The 11,267-nt window shown below is 45.0% G+C and overlaps 2 protein-coding genes across 2 annotated transcripts; both read right to left on the reverse strand.

Moving 5' to 3' along the window:
* Nucleotides 1-446: 446 nt before the first annotated feature.
* LOC141020653 (uncharacterized) lies at nt 447-4,432 on the reverse strand. The gene is made up of 5 exons (XM_073495577.1): nt 4,228-4,432; nt 3,764-3,780; nt 3,415-3,681; nt 3,026-3,339; nt 447-561 (listed from the first exon to the last, which is right to left on the reverse strand). The coding sequence occupies exons 1-5, from the start codon at nt 4,430-4,432 to the stop codon at nt 447-449; spliced, it is 918 nt and encodes a 305-aa protein (XP_073351678.1).
* A 4,561-nt stretch (nt 4,433-8,993) lies between these two features.
* LOC109778660 (uncharacterized protein At4g15970) lies at nt 8,994-10,864 on the reverse strand. The gene is made up of 3 exons (XM_020337220.4): nt 10,427-10,864; nt 9,974-10,345; nt 8,994-9,819 (listed from the first exon to the last, which is right to left on the reverse strand). Exons 1-3 carry the CDS (start codon nt 10,634-10,636, stop codon nt 9,328-9,330), a joined length of 1,074 nt encoding a protein of 357 aa, XP_020192809.1. The 5' UTR covers nt 10,637-10,864; the 3' UTR covers nt 8,994-9,327.
* Nucleotides 10,865-11,267: the final 403 nt, after the last annotated feature.

The raw sequence follows: 11,267 nt of genomic DNA on the forward strand, positions 1-11,267 counted from the left end.
GATAAATACATCGCTCTACATGAAAGATATTTGTACCTTGTTTTCCAGCTTACCATTTTATCGTATGGTAACTTTCACCATGATAACTTTTTGCGAATGTTGTGCTAGTATTTTTTGTTCTAACTAGATACCTACATGTTTTCATTTTTTGCTAACTAGTTACTTAAATGGTAACATTTGTGATCATACCCTAATAACTTCTGCTATCACCATGCTGATAACTTCAACCCTTTTGTTTCCTTTATTGATGCTGTAAATACACCCCTCCCCCTCCTTTCCCTGCACGCACATACAGACCATTCTAATACATTTATGCTGCCCCTTTAACTATACTGACCCCCCCTCATTTTCTTCCCGTTTTCTCTCTACAGTAATTATATCATCATTCTGTACTATCTATCACTTTTTTCTTTAGCTGTTTTTCCACATATTTGACATTCCTTTTGTCAGTTCACAAACTGACCTGATCGCAACTTTTTGAAGAGCGTCGATTTCGAGTTTATGATGCGGATGTTGAAGACGACGATGTAATTATGTGGGTTGAAGAAGTCGAACGTGCCACTGTTAGAGCAAAAGCAAATTACGGTTCTGTAAAATGTACTGATAGGAAGATTTTATTTAACAAACTTTTTCCTACTGCCAACCTTGATAACATCATTATCTTCATGTTGATAATTTACTGTTCTAAACTCTGATAACTTCTTTTCTTTTTGTTTCCCCATAATATTTCTTTCCATCATTCCCAACTCTGATAACTCCCTTCACTTTTCTTCTAGACCACCCCACCAGCCCTGAATTTGCTACACCAGTTATTCAACCTCCCTATGGTAATCATTCAGCCAGTGTGACTCCTAAATCGTACATTCGGAAAGTTAGGGTAAGCCGCCCATTGCAGTTCCTTCTGCCTCCATATTGTGGCCTCACATCATCTGCACTCGAAGAGGTTATTTACGCAGAAGTTATCAAGCACACCACTGATTCGGTTGACTCCAAGATAAAACAGTAATGACATTTACTGTTTTCCTTTTCTCTAGTATTTTGACCCCTCACTGGCAAAACATTGGCTTATATACTTTTTTTCTTTGTTTGCTTTTCAGTATTAGGGTTATTGACATCGATGGGCGGTGGGTCACATTGGAGGAGCTCGCTAATAGTGTGATAGAAGGTGGTCAAGTTTCGAATAATATTGCAGAGCTCCACATCCGAACTCTTTCTGATTCTGTACCCCCAGGGAAGATCATCTTTCCATGGTTGCTGTCAGTATATCTTCTCATACATGATATGACGAGCAAGTTCCTAATCAAACATTTCCGTCGTGATGCAAACTACATACTTAGTCACCAAAAGCAGGTACAATTTTTTACGTAAACTACATACTTTTCTTCTTTTAAATCGTACAAGCTGTTTTTTAGTTGGTATAACAGGCAATTTTATCAGGCTCTTATTTTGGTTTTGTCAGACATCGTACCATTAAAGAATTTTAGCTAGTACCTAGTTATGTTACTTTTCTGTGGTAACTTTCATGTATGCCTACTGGTAACATATGTTGTCAGTGTGCTGATAACTTTGCCTTTTTAACTGTAAATGCATTGATAACTTCTTGTGTTCATGTGTTCACATTTTTCCTTTCTGTGGTAACTTTCATGTATGCCTACTGGTAACATATGTTGTCAGTGTCCTGATAACTTTGCTTTTTTAACTGTAAATGCATTGATAACTTCATAACTTCTTGTGTTCATGTGTTCACATTTTTTTAACAACTACTGTTTCCAACACTGCAAAAGTTGGGACCTCTACCAAAGGACGGGCATTGGTATGTCTTGTGCCTTAATCTCAAGGCAAAACGATTTGAAGTTCTTGATTCTCTTTGTCCACAAGATAGCCCTTCGCTCATCACACATGCGACGAAGCTTATGAATGGCATTAAAAAAGCCTGGTTGATTGCGTACAAGGACTCGAGTAAGCAGATCCAAGACTATGATCTTGTGTACATCGATGTGTTCAAACAGGACAATGGGTTAGTTTTTTTGGCTAGTACTCCATCATTTTTTCCATCTAAATACCCGGTAACTTAGTAGTGTAGCATTTTAAAAGTTCATTCACCTTTTTGCTTATCTTATTTTGCTTTTTAACACATTTTTTATTTTTTTTCCTTACAACACTGATTGCGGTTTCTTTGCGTTCAAGATCTTGGAGTTCTGGGATGGTAAAAATATCCCGACAATAACTAAGGAGCAGATCCCGGCGCTGAGGAAGATATTGACAAGCATGTGGCTGGACCATCCTCTTAACAAATGCACGCAATGGCGCTATCACTTGTTCAATAAGGAGTAATTGATGTGAGAAATTTGCACCAATATAAGTTTTGATTTTATGTTTAAGAACGATGATAGTTTTATACATTTTTTTCTGGGCTGATTACTATCTTTTTTATACATTTTTGCTGATAAATTATGATAGTCAATGCTGATAACATACTATAACAGGTGCTGATAACTTCCTTTTTCATGGCGTCATAACATTTTGCTCACAAACAAAGAACGATAACTAATCTCATTCTCATTTCTGAAAATCCCCATTACATTCTGGACGATAACTTACATGTTTCAGTGCTGATAACTTTTCATTACATGGTGTCTCGACACCGTTTTACACAATAAAATGGGTAAAATTGATAAGTAAAATCTCTAACTTGCATTTCAATGCCCATCTAACTTGCATTTCTCAGTGCGGGATGGGTGAGGTACATTTGCGTTTATCATGATCTGTCGACCCGCAGACTCTACACTTCCTCTCTTTTTTTGGCTTTGCAATGTCAAATGGGTGCTGGAATCTTTTCTCTCTCGGACGCCCTTTCGTAGTACTTTGGTGGGCTAGTATCACTCTTGTGTTTGATGATTGGGAGCCCTCGGCATGTGAGCCCTGGAACTGGAAAATATTGCCAGACACATGCGTGACAGGAATGCTTCCTTGATGCGCTACTAGGACACCTTCAGTGGCACTAGTCCCTGGTGGTGAAGAAAACATTTGTGCTTCTTTTCCCTCATCTTTTTCCTTTCTTGCTTTCTTTAGCTGCCTCTTTTTTAGTGCATCCATGTCGTCTCTGAAAGCATTAACATGTTTCCTTGTCAATGCCATCCCTTCATCAGTAGTGCAAGCGTCTTTTGCTTGTTCCTTGAAATCATTCAGAATAGATGTATATCTCATGATATTTTTTCCTTCCTCTGTCATACCCTTCTTAACTGTTGGCTGTTGGTAATCAGGCTGAACAAGATCCTCTTCTGGATCCCATGTCCACCTATCCAGGATATACCTCCTCGGTATCTCGTAGACTCCAATCTGTTCCATTACTCGTAGTATGTGTGCACACAATAGCCCATCGCGATCAAACTTGCAGCAAGTGCATGAGTATACCCCTTCATCCTTGTTCGCCTGCACATGATAGTCCCTATCCCCATACTTTGATAGTATGCCTCGGAGCAACCACATCCTGAAGGTTCCATCTTGCAAAGTGTCGCATCCGTAAGCAGTCTTTAGCTTCATCTCTACCTGGAACTTGGAGAACAGATTTTGTGTGTATATCCCTCGCATCTGTAACTCGATTGGGTTCAATGAATACATGTCTGCCTCTTTGTAAATTGTGTCCACTTGCTCTTTCGCCACAACCACCATTACTTTCTCCTGGATTGCAGTGTATTGAGTTGCGAATTCAATCAATGAGTTGTTGGGGTTCACGTACTTCTTGAGCACAGCATTGAATCACTCGCTCCTTGCAGTTGTCTGCAAGAATGGAAAGAAATGCTTCATGTAGTACACTGGGGCCCAACATTTCCTATTTTCCCACAGCCATTGAAAATGTTCGTTGTCAATCTGGCCATATTCATCCATCATTGCCCACCATTTGTTTTCAAACTCTTCCTCTGTGATACACAAAACATGAGACAATTACAACATCATACACAATCATTGGTAATTAAAGTACAAGTATGCTGGTAACTTTTCTTAGTTGTTAAATGGTAACTTTATTGAACAGTTTTTCCAGATCTGGTAACTTTTCTAAACCACAAGTTGGTATCAACATATGTAACTGCCCCTGGTAATATAGCCAACAAGATCATGGTAACTTATGTAGACCCACACATGGTAACTTGTGCATCACATATATTCATATGGCTTCTCAAGTTTGCTGCATGGTAATTAAAATGGGTCAACAGATTAGGTACGTACCAGTCAAGCTGTTGTCGACATAGTCTTTGAACGCTTTGTTTAGTGGTTTATCATCAGCCATATGTTTTCCAAGTTTCTCCTGCGCCTTCTTCATTATATGCCAGCGGCAATTTCTGTGTATTATGTTCAAGAAGACCTCGTCGATCGCACTCCTCATTGCAAAGTCGTGGTCTGTGATGATGTTTTTAGGGGCAACACCACCCATTGCATGGAGGAATGTGTTAAACAGCCACACAAAGTTTTCCTTTAGTTCGTTTCGAACGAAGCCACACCCAAACTGGATGGATTGACCATGGTTATTAATTCCAATGAATGGTGCACACGGCATCTTGTACATGTTTGTCATGTATGTCGTGTCAAACGACAAACAGTCATTATACTTTGCATATGCCCTGCGTGATGCGCCATCTATCCAGAACAAGTTCTCAACCCTGTCCTCATCATCAAGTTTGATTCTCCAGTAGAAATATGAATCTTTGGCCCTCATCTCTTGGAACAATTGTGCTCCCAACGTCCTTGTGGCGGTGCTCTAAGCGGAACTTAGCTCGTTGATTAGCAATGTCTTGTGTCGTGTAGGGTACGTCTTTAGCGCTCCCGTAGAACCATGATATCAGCTGCATCTGCCTCGCAGTCTCAACGTTGCATCCGTGCAGAACCCTCAAGAAGTCCTGCTCCTCCTTCGGAATGTACCGATGTGATGATAAGAATTTTGTTAGGGACGGCTTTTTGATCAGGGGGTGATTGTGGGTGTCCTCGAAACGGTCAACAGTCCACCATGCATCATCGTGGGATAGGTACATGTGCTCTTCACATTCAGTCCTAACAACTTTCTTTTTTTTCCTCTTCTTGACAATGCTGGCTGGGTTTTCCACATCTTGCAGCTCATCCCTGTCCTTGCGTCGTTTGCCATATTTTGTACAAACTAGTAGCACCCTGCTTATAGTTCCATCAACCCTCTCTTTCTTGAATTGCTGCCTAATTGCAAAGCCAGTCCTGCGCGCGTAGGTGCTGTAGTGGTCACGTGCGCTCTCCAGGGTGTCAAATTTTGTCCCTTGTAAAGGTGGCTTAGGTGTGGAATATGCCTCCATGTTGTTGCCTTCCATAATAGCATCGATCCCAGCTGATTCTGGAGTTGCTGGTTCGCTTATTGTCTGCTCTCCAAGGCTCCCAGCTCCTGTGCTTGCATTTGTTCCAGCACTATGTGCACTTGTTCCACCACTGGGCAAGCTGTTGTTTGCGCTGATGCCCGAGCACCTGCAATTTGGCCTGGTAGATTAGTGGAATATTACATGATAAATAACAGTTTTCCATCATGGTAGTTTTCTGAAGACTCAGTGAATATATCTTTCGTTTCTGCCTAAACAACCCTCGTAATTTGCATACTCTGAACCTGGTATTATGAGTGCACCAATGCTGGTAATTTTCACACCCACTTCAACAGTAAAGCATTCTTTCTGCCTAAAAACCCTAGTAATTTGCATCCTCTGAACATGGTAATATGTGTGCACCAATGCTGGTAAGTTTCAAACCCACTTCAATAGTAAAGTATTCTTTCTGCCTAAAAAACCCTGGTAATTTGCATTTTTTGGACCTGGTAATATGTGTGCACCAATGCTGGTAATTTTCAAACCCACTTCAATAGTAAAGTATAAGACTGGGTTTTTCATTCCATGATGATATGTAAACAGTAATGTTGGTAATTTTACCTGTCCCCATGATGTTTGGTTATGCTGAATTGCTGCTTGGTGTGCGCACTGCATCGCCTTCTTCATGCATTCTACCTCCTCCATCCTCTGCATTATCTCCTCTGCTAGCATCCATTTATCTACTCCTGCTTGATTTGTTTTTACGTTTGCACGTTAGTATACATTTACACGTGTTCACTCTTTTTTTTGAAACTCATTGTTTTGTTTACTCTTTACACAGGTGTTTGAAGGCAAGAATCGCAGGGGTGATTGGGAAGAACACTAAACAGGACAATTACAGTACAACATGAGCATCTCCATTAAAAGGCAGCACTTTTCTTTATCCAATGTTAGTACTTAGCTAAAGTGGATGATAACTTTTACTATGTACAGATTGATAACTTGTTTACTTCATGCAGTATAACATTCTTGTAGACTGAAAAATGAACCTTTTTTGCAATGCATCTTCCATTGTATGAGAGAATGATTTTTGTGGTCAATAAAGGTTCCTCTTTCCTTTATTTGTCTTTATTTTTCCATGGTAAACACAAAATCTATGTTTAGTGTAGCAAGGGAATGGGGTATTTTTTTGGGTACTCTGTTTTGTTGCATAAAGTTGGTAACAAAAACTACGGGGGGCTGGTAATTTTGCACTTAGTTGATTGGTAAGTCACTGCAATAGGCAAAATTATGAGAGAAGTCTGCTTATTCTATTTTCTAGAGGTGAAAGGATGGTCATTTTTGCACAGATTGGGGGGGGGGGGTGGGGTGGGGGTGGGGTAAGTCTTTGTATTAAGCAGAATTTTTTGGAGATTTTGGATGAGTCTTGATTCTTACCAGGGTGAGGTGATGTTGCCTGGTGATTTCTTCGCCGTATCCCTGGTAATTTCCACCGCTTCCCTGATGATCTGCTCTTGTTTGATCCAGATCTGGATGAGGGGTAGGTCTTTGGTGTTGATTTTGAGCAGCTGTGCAGGGGGGAGGGGCGGGTGGGTGGTGGGGAGGGGCGTGTGGGTGGTGGGGAGGGTGAGAGAGGGTATACTTGCGTGGGAGGTAAGGGGGGTGGGGGAAAGTTGCGATCTGGAAAGTGCGTCGTGGGGGGGCTGGCATTTTCTGTTGGGCCTTGTACAGCGATCGGCCTGGTTAGCTGGCGGGGTGATCGGTGGTTAGCTGGCGGGTGATCGACAGGTATGGTATGGTAAGGTAAATTTCCTGTCGGGCACACTGTTTCCAAATATCACTGTCCTAAAAAGTAACAGTTATTTTTTGATTTCTTTTAGTTGAACTAGGGACTTTATTCAAATCTCAGGAGTATCAGGAATACAAGCAATGCCCATCTAAAAAAAAGATATGAGCAATGTCAGGTAAAAGCTCTAGCCACAAATGGCGTCATAATGATAGAGACGAAGCAGCCTTAGCTAAGGTGTGAGCTTCAAAATTACACTCCCTAGGCTCAAAACAAAAACATACATTTGTAAAATCCTTGCTCATGTGGTTAATCTCAGCACCGATGCATAGATAGTAGTCGCACCCTTCTTGATGTTTATGACGACCTCAAGACACTCCAAGGCAACCAAATGTTGGAGATTAAGGTCTTGAGCTAGTGCGAGCGCTCATTGCATGCACGTGCTCCGAAAGATGTTGGGTCGACAAAGTGATGCGGAGTGGGGAGTGGGGTGCGGCGATGGCTGCAGGTGTAGAAGGGGATGAACAATGGCTAGCTAGGGATCACGGGAGCCGGGGGAGGATGTACACAGGTCTTGACTCTTTTTTTCATTTTCTGCCCACCAAAATAAATAATCGATGGGGAGGTGAGAAGGAGGAGACGTGCATGGATAGAGGGGGGCTAACAAAACAAACAAACCGACCATGGATTCCCCTTTAATAGCAAAGATAGTTATTCGAGTGATAGAACTACGTAAATGCACGGAGTGTTTAAACCAAATTTGACTTCCCACAACAAGTGAGGTTGTCTTTCATCGTTGCTATTCTATAAGCCTCATCATTATTGTTGCACTGTGAAAAAATTGGCATGCCAAGGAAGAAGATTTTGAGAGAAGTGATCTCTCGCAAGATCATGCAGTGACTACCAAAGTTTTTATGCGCTTCGAGCTCCTTAATGTCTCCCAGATAGGCTGATGCAACACCGTTGAAGATTGTCGAGGTCCGGGTCTTCACCTAAGTCCAAAGCTTCTCTGCATGCATAAGCTTCAAGTGTCTCTGAACCAGTGGCGCCATACAAAACAACCACTTAGTCTCCTATGAAATGATAGTTGGTGCACATCACTGCAAAACTGCATCAACTGCCCATATGCATGTAGACTTAGCTACAACCCCATGGACGTTCACTTTAGAAATACCAGGCCCTAGTTGTGGCGATTACCTATTTGCCGCTCATTGTGGTGAAAATGTTGGCAAAATGCACATGGAACTACCAAGTGAACGTGACATGGGCGGCCCACCTAGCTAGCTGTAACGGCCCAAGACCAAGACCTCCACTATTGTTGTGTTTGATAATGCTTGCATGTTATATAATGTGTGTTTTCTTTTATTTCTGCACCATCTTCATAATTGGTTGTGCTTGTGTTCTTTATTTGATCATGTGGTTGCTACCTATTCTTCTTATTCCTCCATGTTTGATCCTTCTAAAACCTCATGCTTACTTCCAACTTGGTTGCCCCAAGTTTCAAATCCCAAATGCCACTTCCTTCTTTCCCTATTCTTCCTTTATTTGAGTTGCATTTTCACTTCCTCAATTCTTGCCCAAACCTTGGCCATAATTCTTTTGTTATGTGTCCAGCCACCCTCGAAATTTCATCCCAATCACAACTCATTTGAAAGGGGTTTTAAATTCAAACATATTGAACTTAATTCCATATGTTTGTTTTTTTACTTCCTCCATAAAATGTCCCTATTGTGCATGGGACAAACGGGGGAGAGAGGCGGCCATGCATGGAGGAGAATATTTTTGCTATGAACTCCCTTTGGCCGCTCAAATTTGAGAGGCGGCCTACGCGATTTCTAATTTTTTTTAGTTGCTAAACCGGTTGAGGGATCGACTAGATCCGATTTATAAAAGTCTTAAAGAAGAACCTTTGGAGGAATTAATACCTTTCAAGGGTTGGGCTTGAGATGCTCTAACTGCTCGACAACAACAAATTACAGTTTAGCACCATACAATCCACCGGAGAATAGCATGTGTATTCTCTCTGAAAAAAGCATAGTGTGTGTACATTTTCTCAAGGCATATGTCATGTGTGTGTAGTACTAATTTCTGAAATATGAACATAATGGCGAAACACAGCAACGACAGGCCGGAAGCTCGCAATCTTCCATGCACCATCGGTCTCTCTCTCAATGAACAATCCCGCATCGATCGGTCCCCGTCGATCCCATCAATCAATGGATCGATCAATCAATGTATGCACTTGCCTCCCTCGAACCTCCAGCCGATCTTGCCGGCCCGGCGCTCCCACTGCGGGCGCGACACGTAGCGCCTCCAGTCCTCGACGACGCGCCGGAGGTCGTGCAGCTTGTTCTCGAGCCCGATGCAGCAGGTCATGTGCACGGTGGCGATGCGGTTGAGGTCGCGCCCCAGCTGGCAGAAGCCGCTGACGTGCTTGCTGTCGACGAACCTGATCCGGACGCCGATGGGCGGCGCCGCCAGCTCCCGCTTGATCTCGTTGAAGACGAACTGGTCGTGGTTCTCCGGGAAGCGCGCCCTGGCGGCGTGCCAGTAGGCCATGGCGCGCGCGTTGCGGGCCGTGGCCTTGAAGTAGATGAAGCCCGTGTTGGGGTAGTTGCCCAGGTCGTCCGGGTCGCCGAAGTAGAAGTCGCTCGACGTCGTGATGTCCGCCGCCGCCGTGATGTGCACCCGCGGGTCCCGGAACCACGCCACGTCCACGTCCTGCACCCACCATCAACGAACGCACCTCGTCAACGCCTCGGTCGAGATATGTCGGCACGATTATTTCTAATGGAGATCGAGAGAGCACGTCGATCGATGTCCCCAAAGAAAGAAATGAAAACAAAAAACAATAATGGCAATGGCGACGACGTGCCGTGAAGAGGAGGTTGTAGCCGAGGAGGAGGACGCGGTGCTGGAGCCGGAGCTTGCTCCAGACGAGGTCGAGGTAGTCCTTGGTCATGTAGCTCTTGGCGCCGGAGAGGTCGAGGCCGTCCACGTCGGGGAGCAGCAGGTGGCAGTGCGGGTGCACGGCGCGGCACCGGCGGAGCGCGCCCTCGTCCATGGCCACCACCACGATGTGCTTCACCAGGTGCGAGATGTTGAGCCCCACGCGGAAGCTCTCGAGGAAGGAGTCCAGCAGCGACCCCTCCGCCGCCCACGCCTCGTTCACCGACGTCATGATCACCGTCCGGTCCTCCATCGCCGCCCGCCGCAGCATCCGCGCGAACGCGTCGTCGCCGCCCGTCTGCGCAAAGGAAACCGTTAAGCAGATTAGAATCAGATAGCAATGGCCGAAGAGCTAGCAAATACGAGTAGATCGTAGTACCGCATTGGTAGGAGAAGAAGCCTTCGTCGCCAGTGCAGAAGCCGGCCGAGCCACCGCCTGGCTTCCCTGAGGAGCGAACTCCGTCGTCGCCGTGGGCCACGCGGGGCCTGCGGTGGCGGTGTAGAAGAAGACGAGCAGCGCAGTCGCCGAGGCCGCCCCTGAGAGGAAGATGGCCACCGGCGAGGGCTGGGCGCTCTTGGAGATCGCCATGCCGGAGCAGCAGATGGATCAACGCCGAGGCATGCAGGGGAAAGGAAGGCGCAAGGGCTCGGAGGCGGCTTCCTATAGCTCTACCAGCAGCCTGGCTTTCCTCGGACGCTGATAGGCCCTGCCAGTTCGGGCCTTCTCCACTCTCACTGTACTACTGCCATTTCTTGGCCCATTATTTATTGGACTATCATTCTATGCATGTTACTCCGGAGTGATTACGGTGGCTCGTTGACGGAGTGATTAACTAATCAAACGCGAGGTCGTAGCCAGGTTCGATGCCATCCACATGGCTGCATCCCGTAATCAAACCGACAGATCAAACCAGCAGGGCGCGCGCATGGTCATGGCCCAAGTCTCAGAAGCCCCGCAGCCGAGCTTAATTACGAACGCGACGGATGACTGGGGTGGGCCGGTCCTATTGCTTGGACGAGTTCGCCATGCCTCCATCGCTGCCACAGTGCACACGGCCGGAGGAGGAGGAGGAGAAACTTCCGCAAGCAAACGAGCAGCCGGTCGACACTGGCGCCAATTGAATGCAGAGATCTCGACGTGCACGGTGCAACGGCATGGTTGTGGGCCGGGGAGGCATTCGCGGGAACAAATAATCATGGCGAACTCCGGCCGTCCGTCA

This window comes from Aegilops tauschii, chromosome 3 (assembly GCF_002575655.3).
Source record: "Aegilops tauschii subsp. strangulata cultivar AL8/78 chromosome 3, Aet v6.0, whole genome shotgun sequence".
Taxonomy (NCBI): domain Eukaryota; kingdom Viridiplantae; phylum Streptophyta; class Magnoliopsida; order Poales; family Poaceae; genus Aegilops; species Aegilops tauschii.

Excerpts from the sequence above, each read along its gene's own strand:
- LOC141020653 (XM_073495577.1), bottom strand. The coding sequence starts at position 4,432 with ATGGGTGGTGTTGCCCCTAAAAACATCATCACAGACCACGACTTTGCA. Across the intron at positions 3,340-3,414 it reads AGGCGAACAAGGATGAAGGG|ATTGGAGTCTACGAGATACC; the intron begins GTATACTCATGC and ends GTAATGGAACAG. Across the intron at positions 562-3,025 it reads GAGGGAAAAGAAGCACAAAT|TGGCACGTTCGACTTCTTCA; the intron begins GTTTTCTTCACC and ends TTGCTCTAACAG.
- LOC109778660 (XM_020337220.4), bottom strand. The coding sequence starts at position 10,636 with ATGGCGATCTCCAAGAGCGCCCAGCCCTCGCCGGTGGCCATCTTCCTC. Across the intron at positions 10,346-10,426 it reads CTTCTTCTCCTACCAATGCG|ACGGGCGGCGACGACGCGTT; the intron begins GTACTACGATCT and ends TCCTTTGCGCAG. Across the intron at positions 9,820-9,973 it reads GCTACAACCTCCTCTTCACG|GACGTGGACGTGGCGTGGTT; the intron begins GCACGTCGTCGC and ends TGGTGGGTGCAG.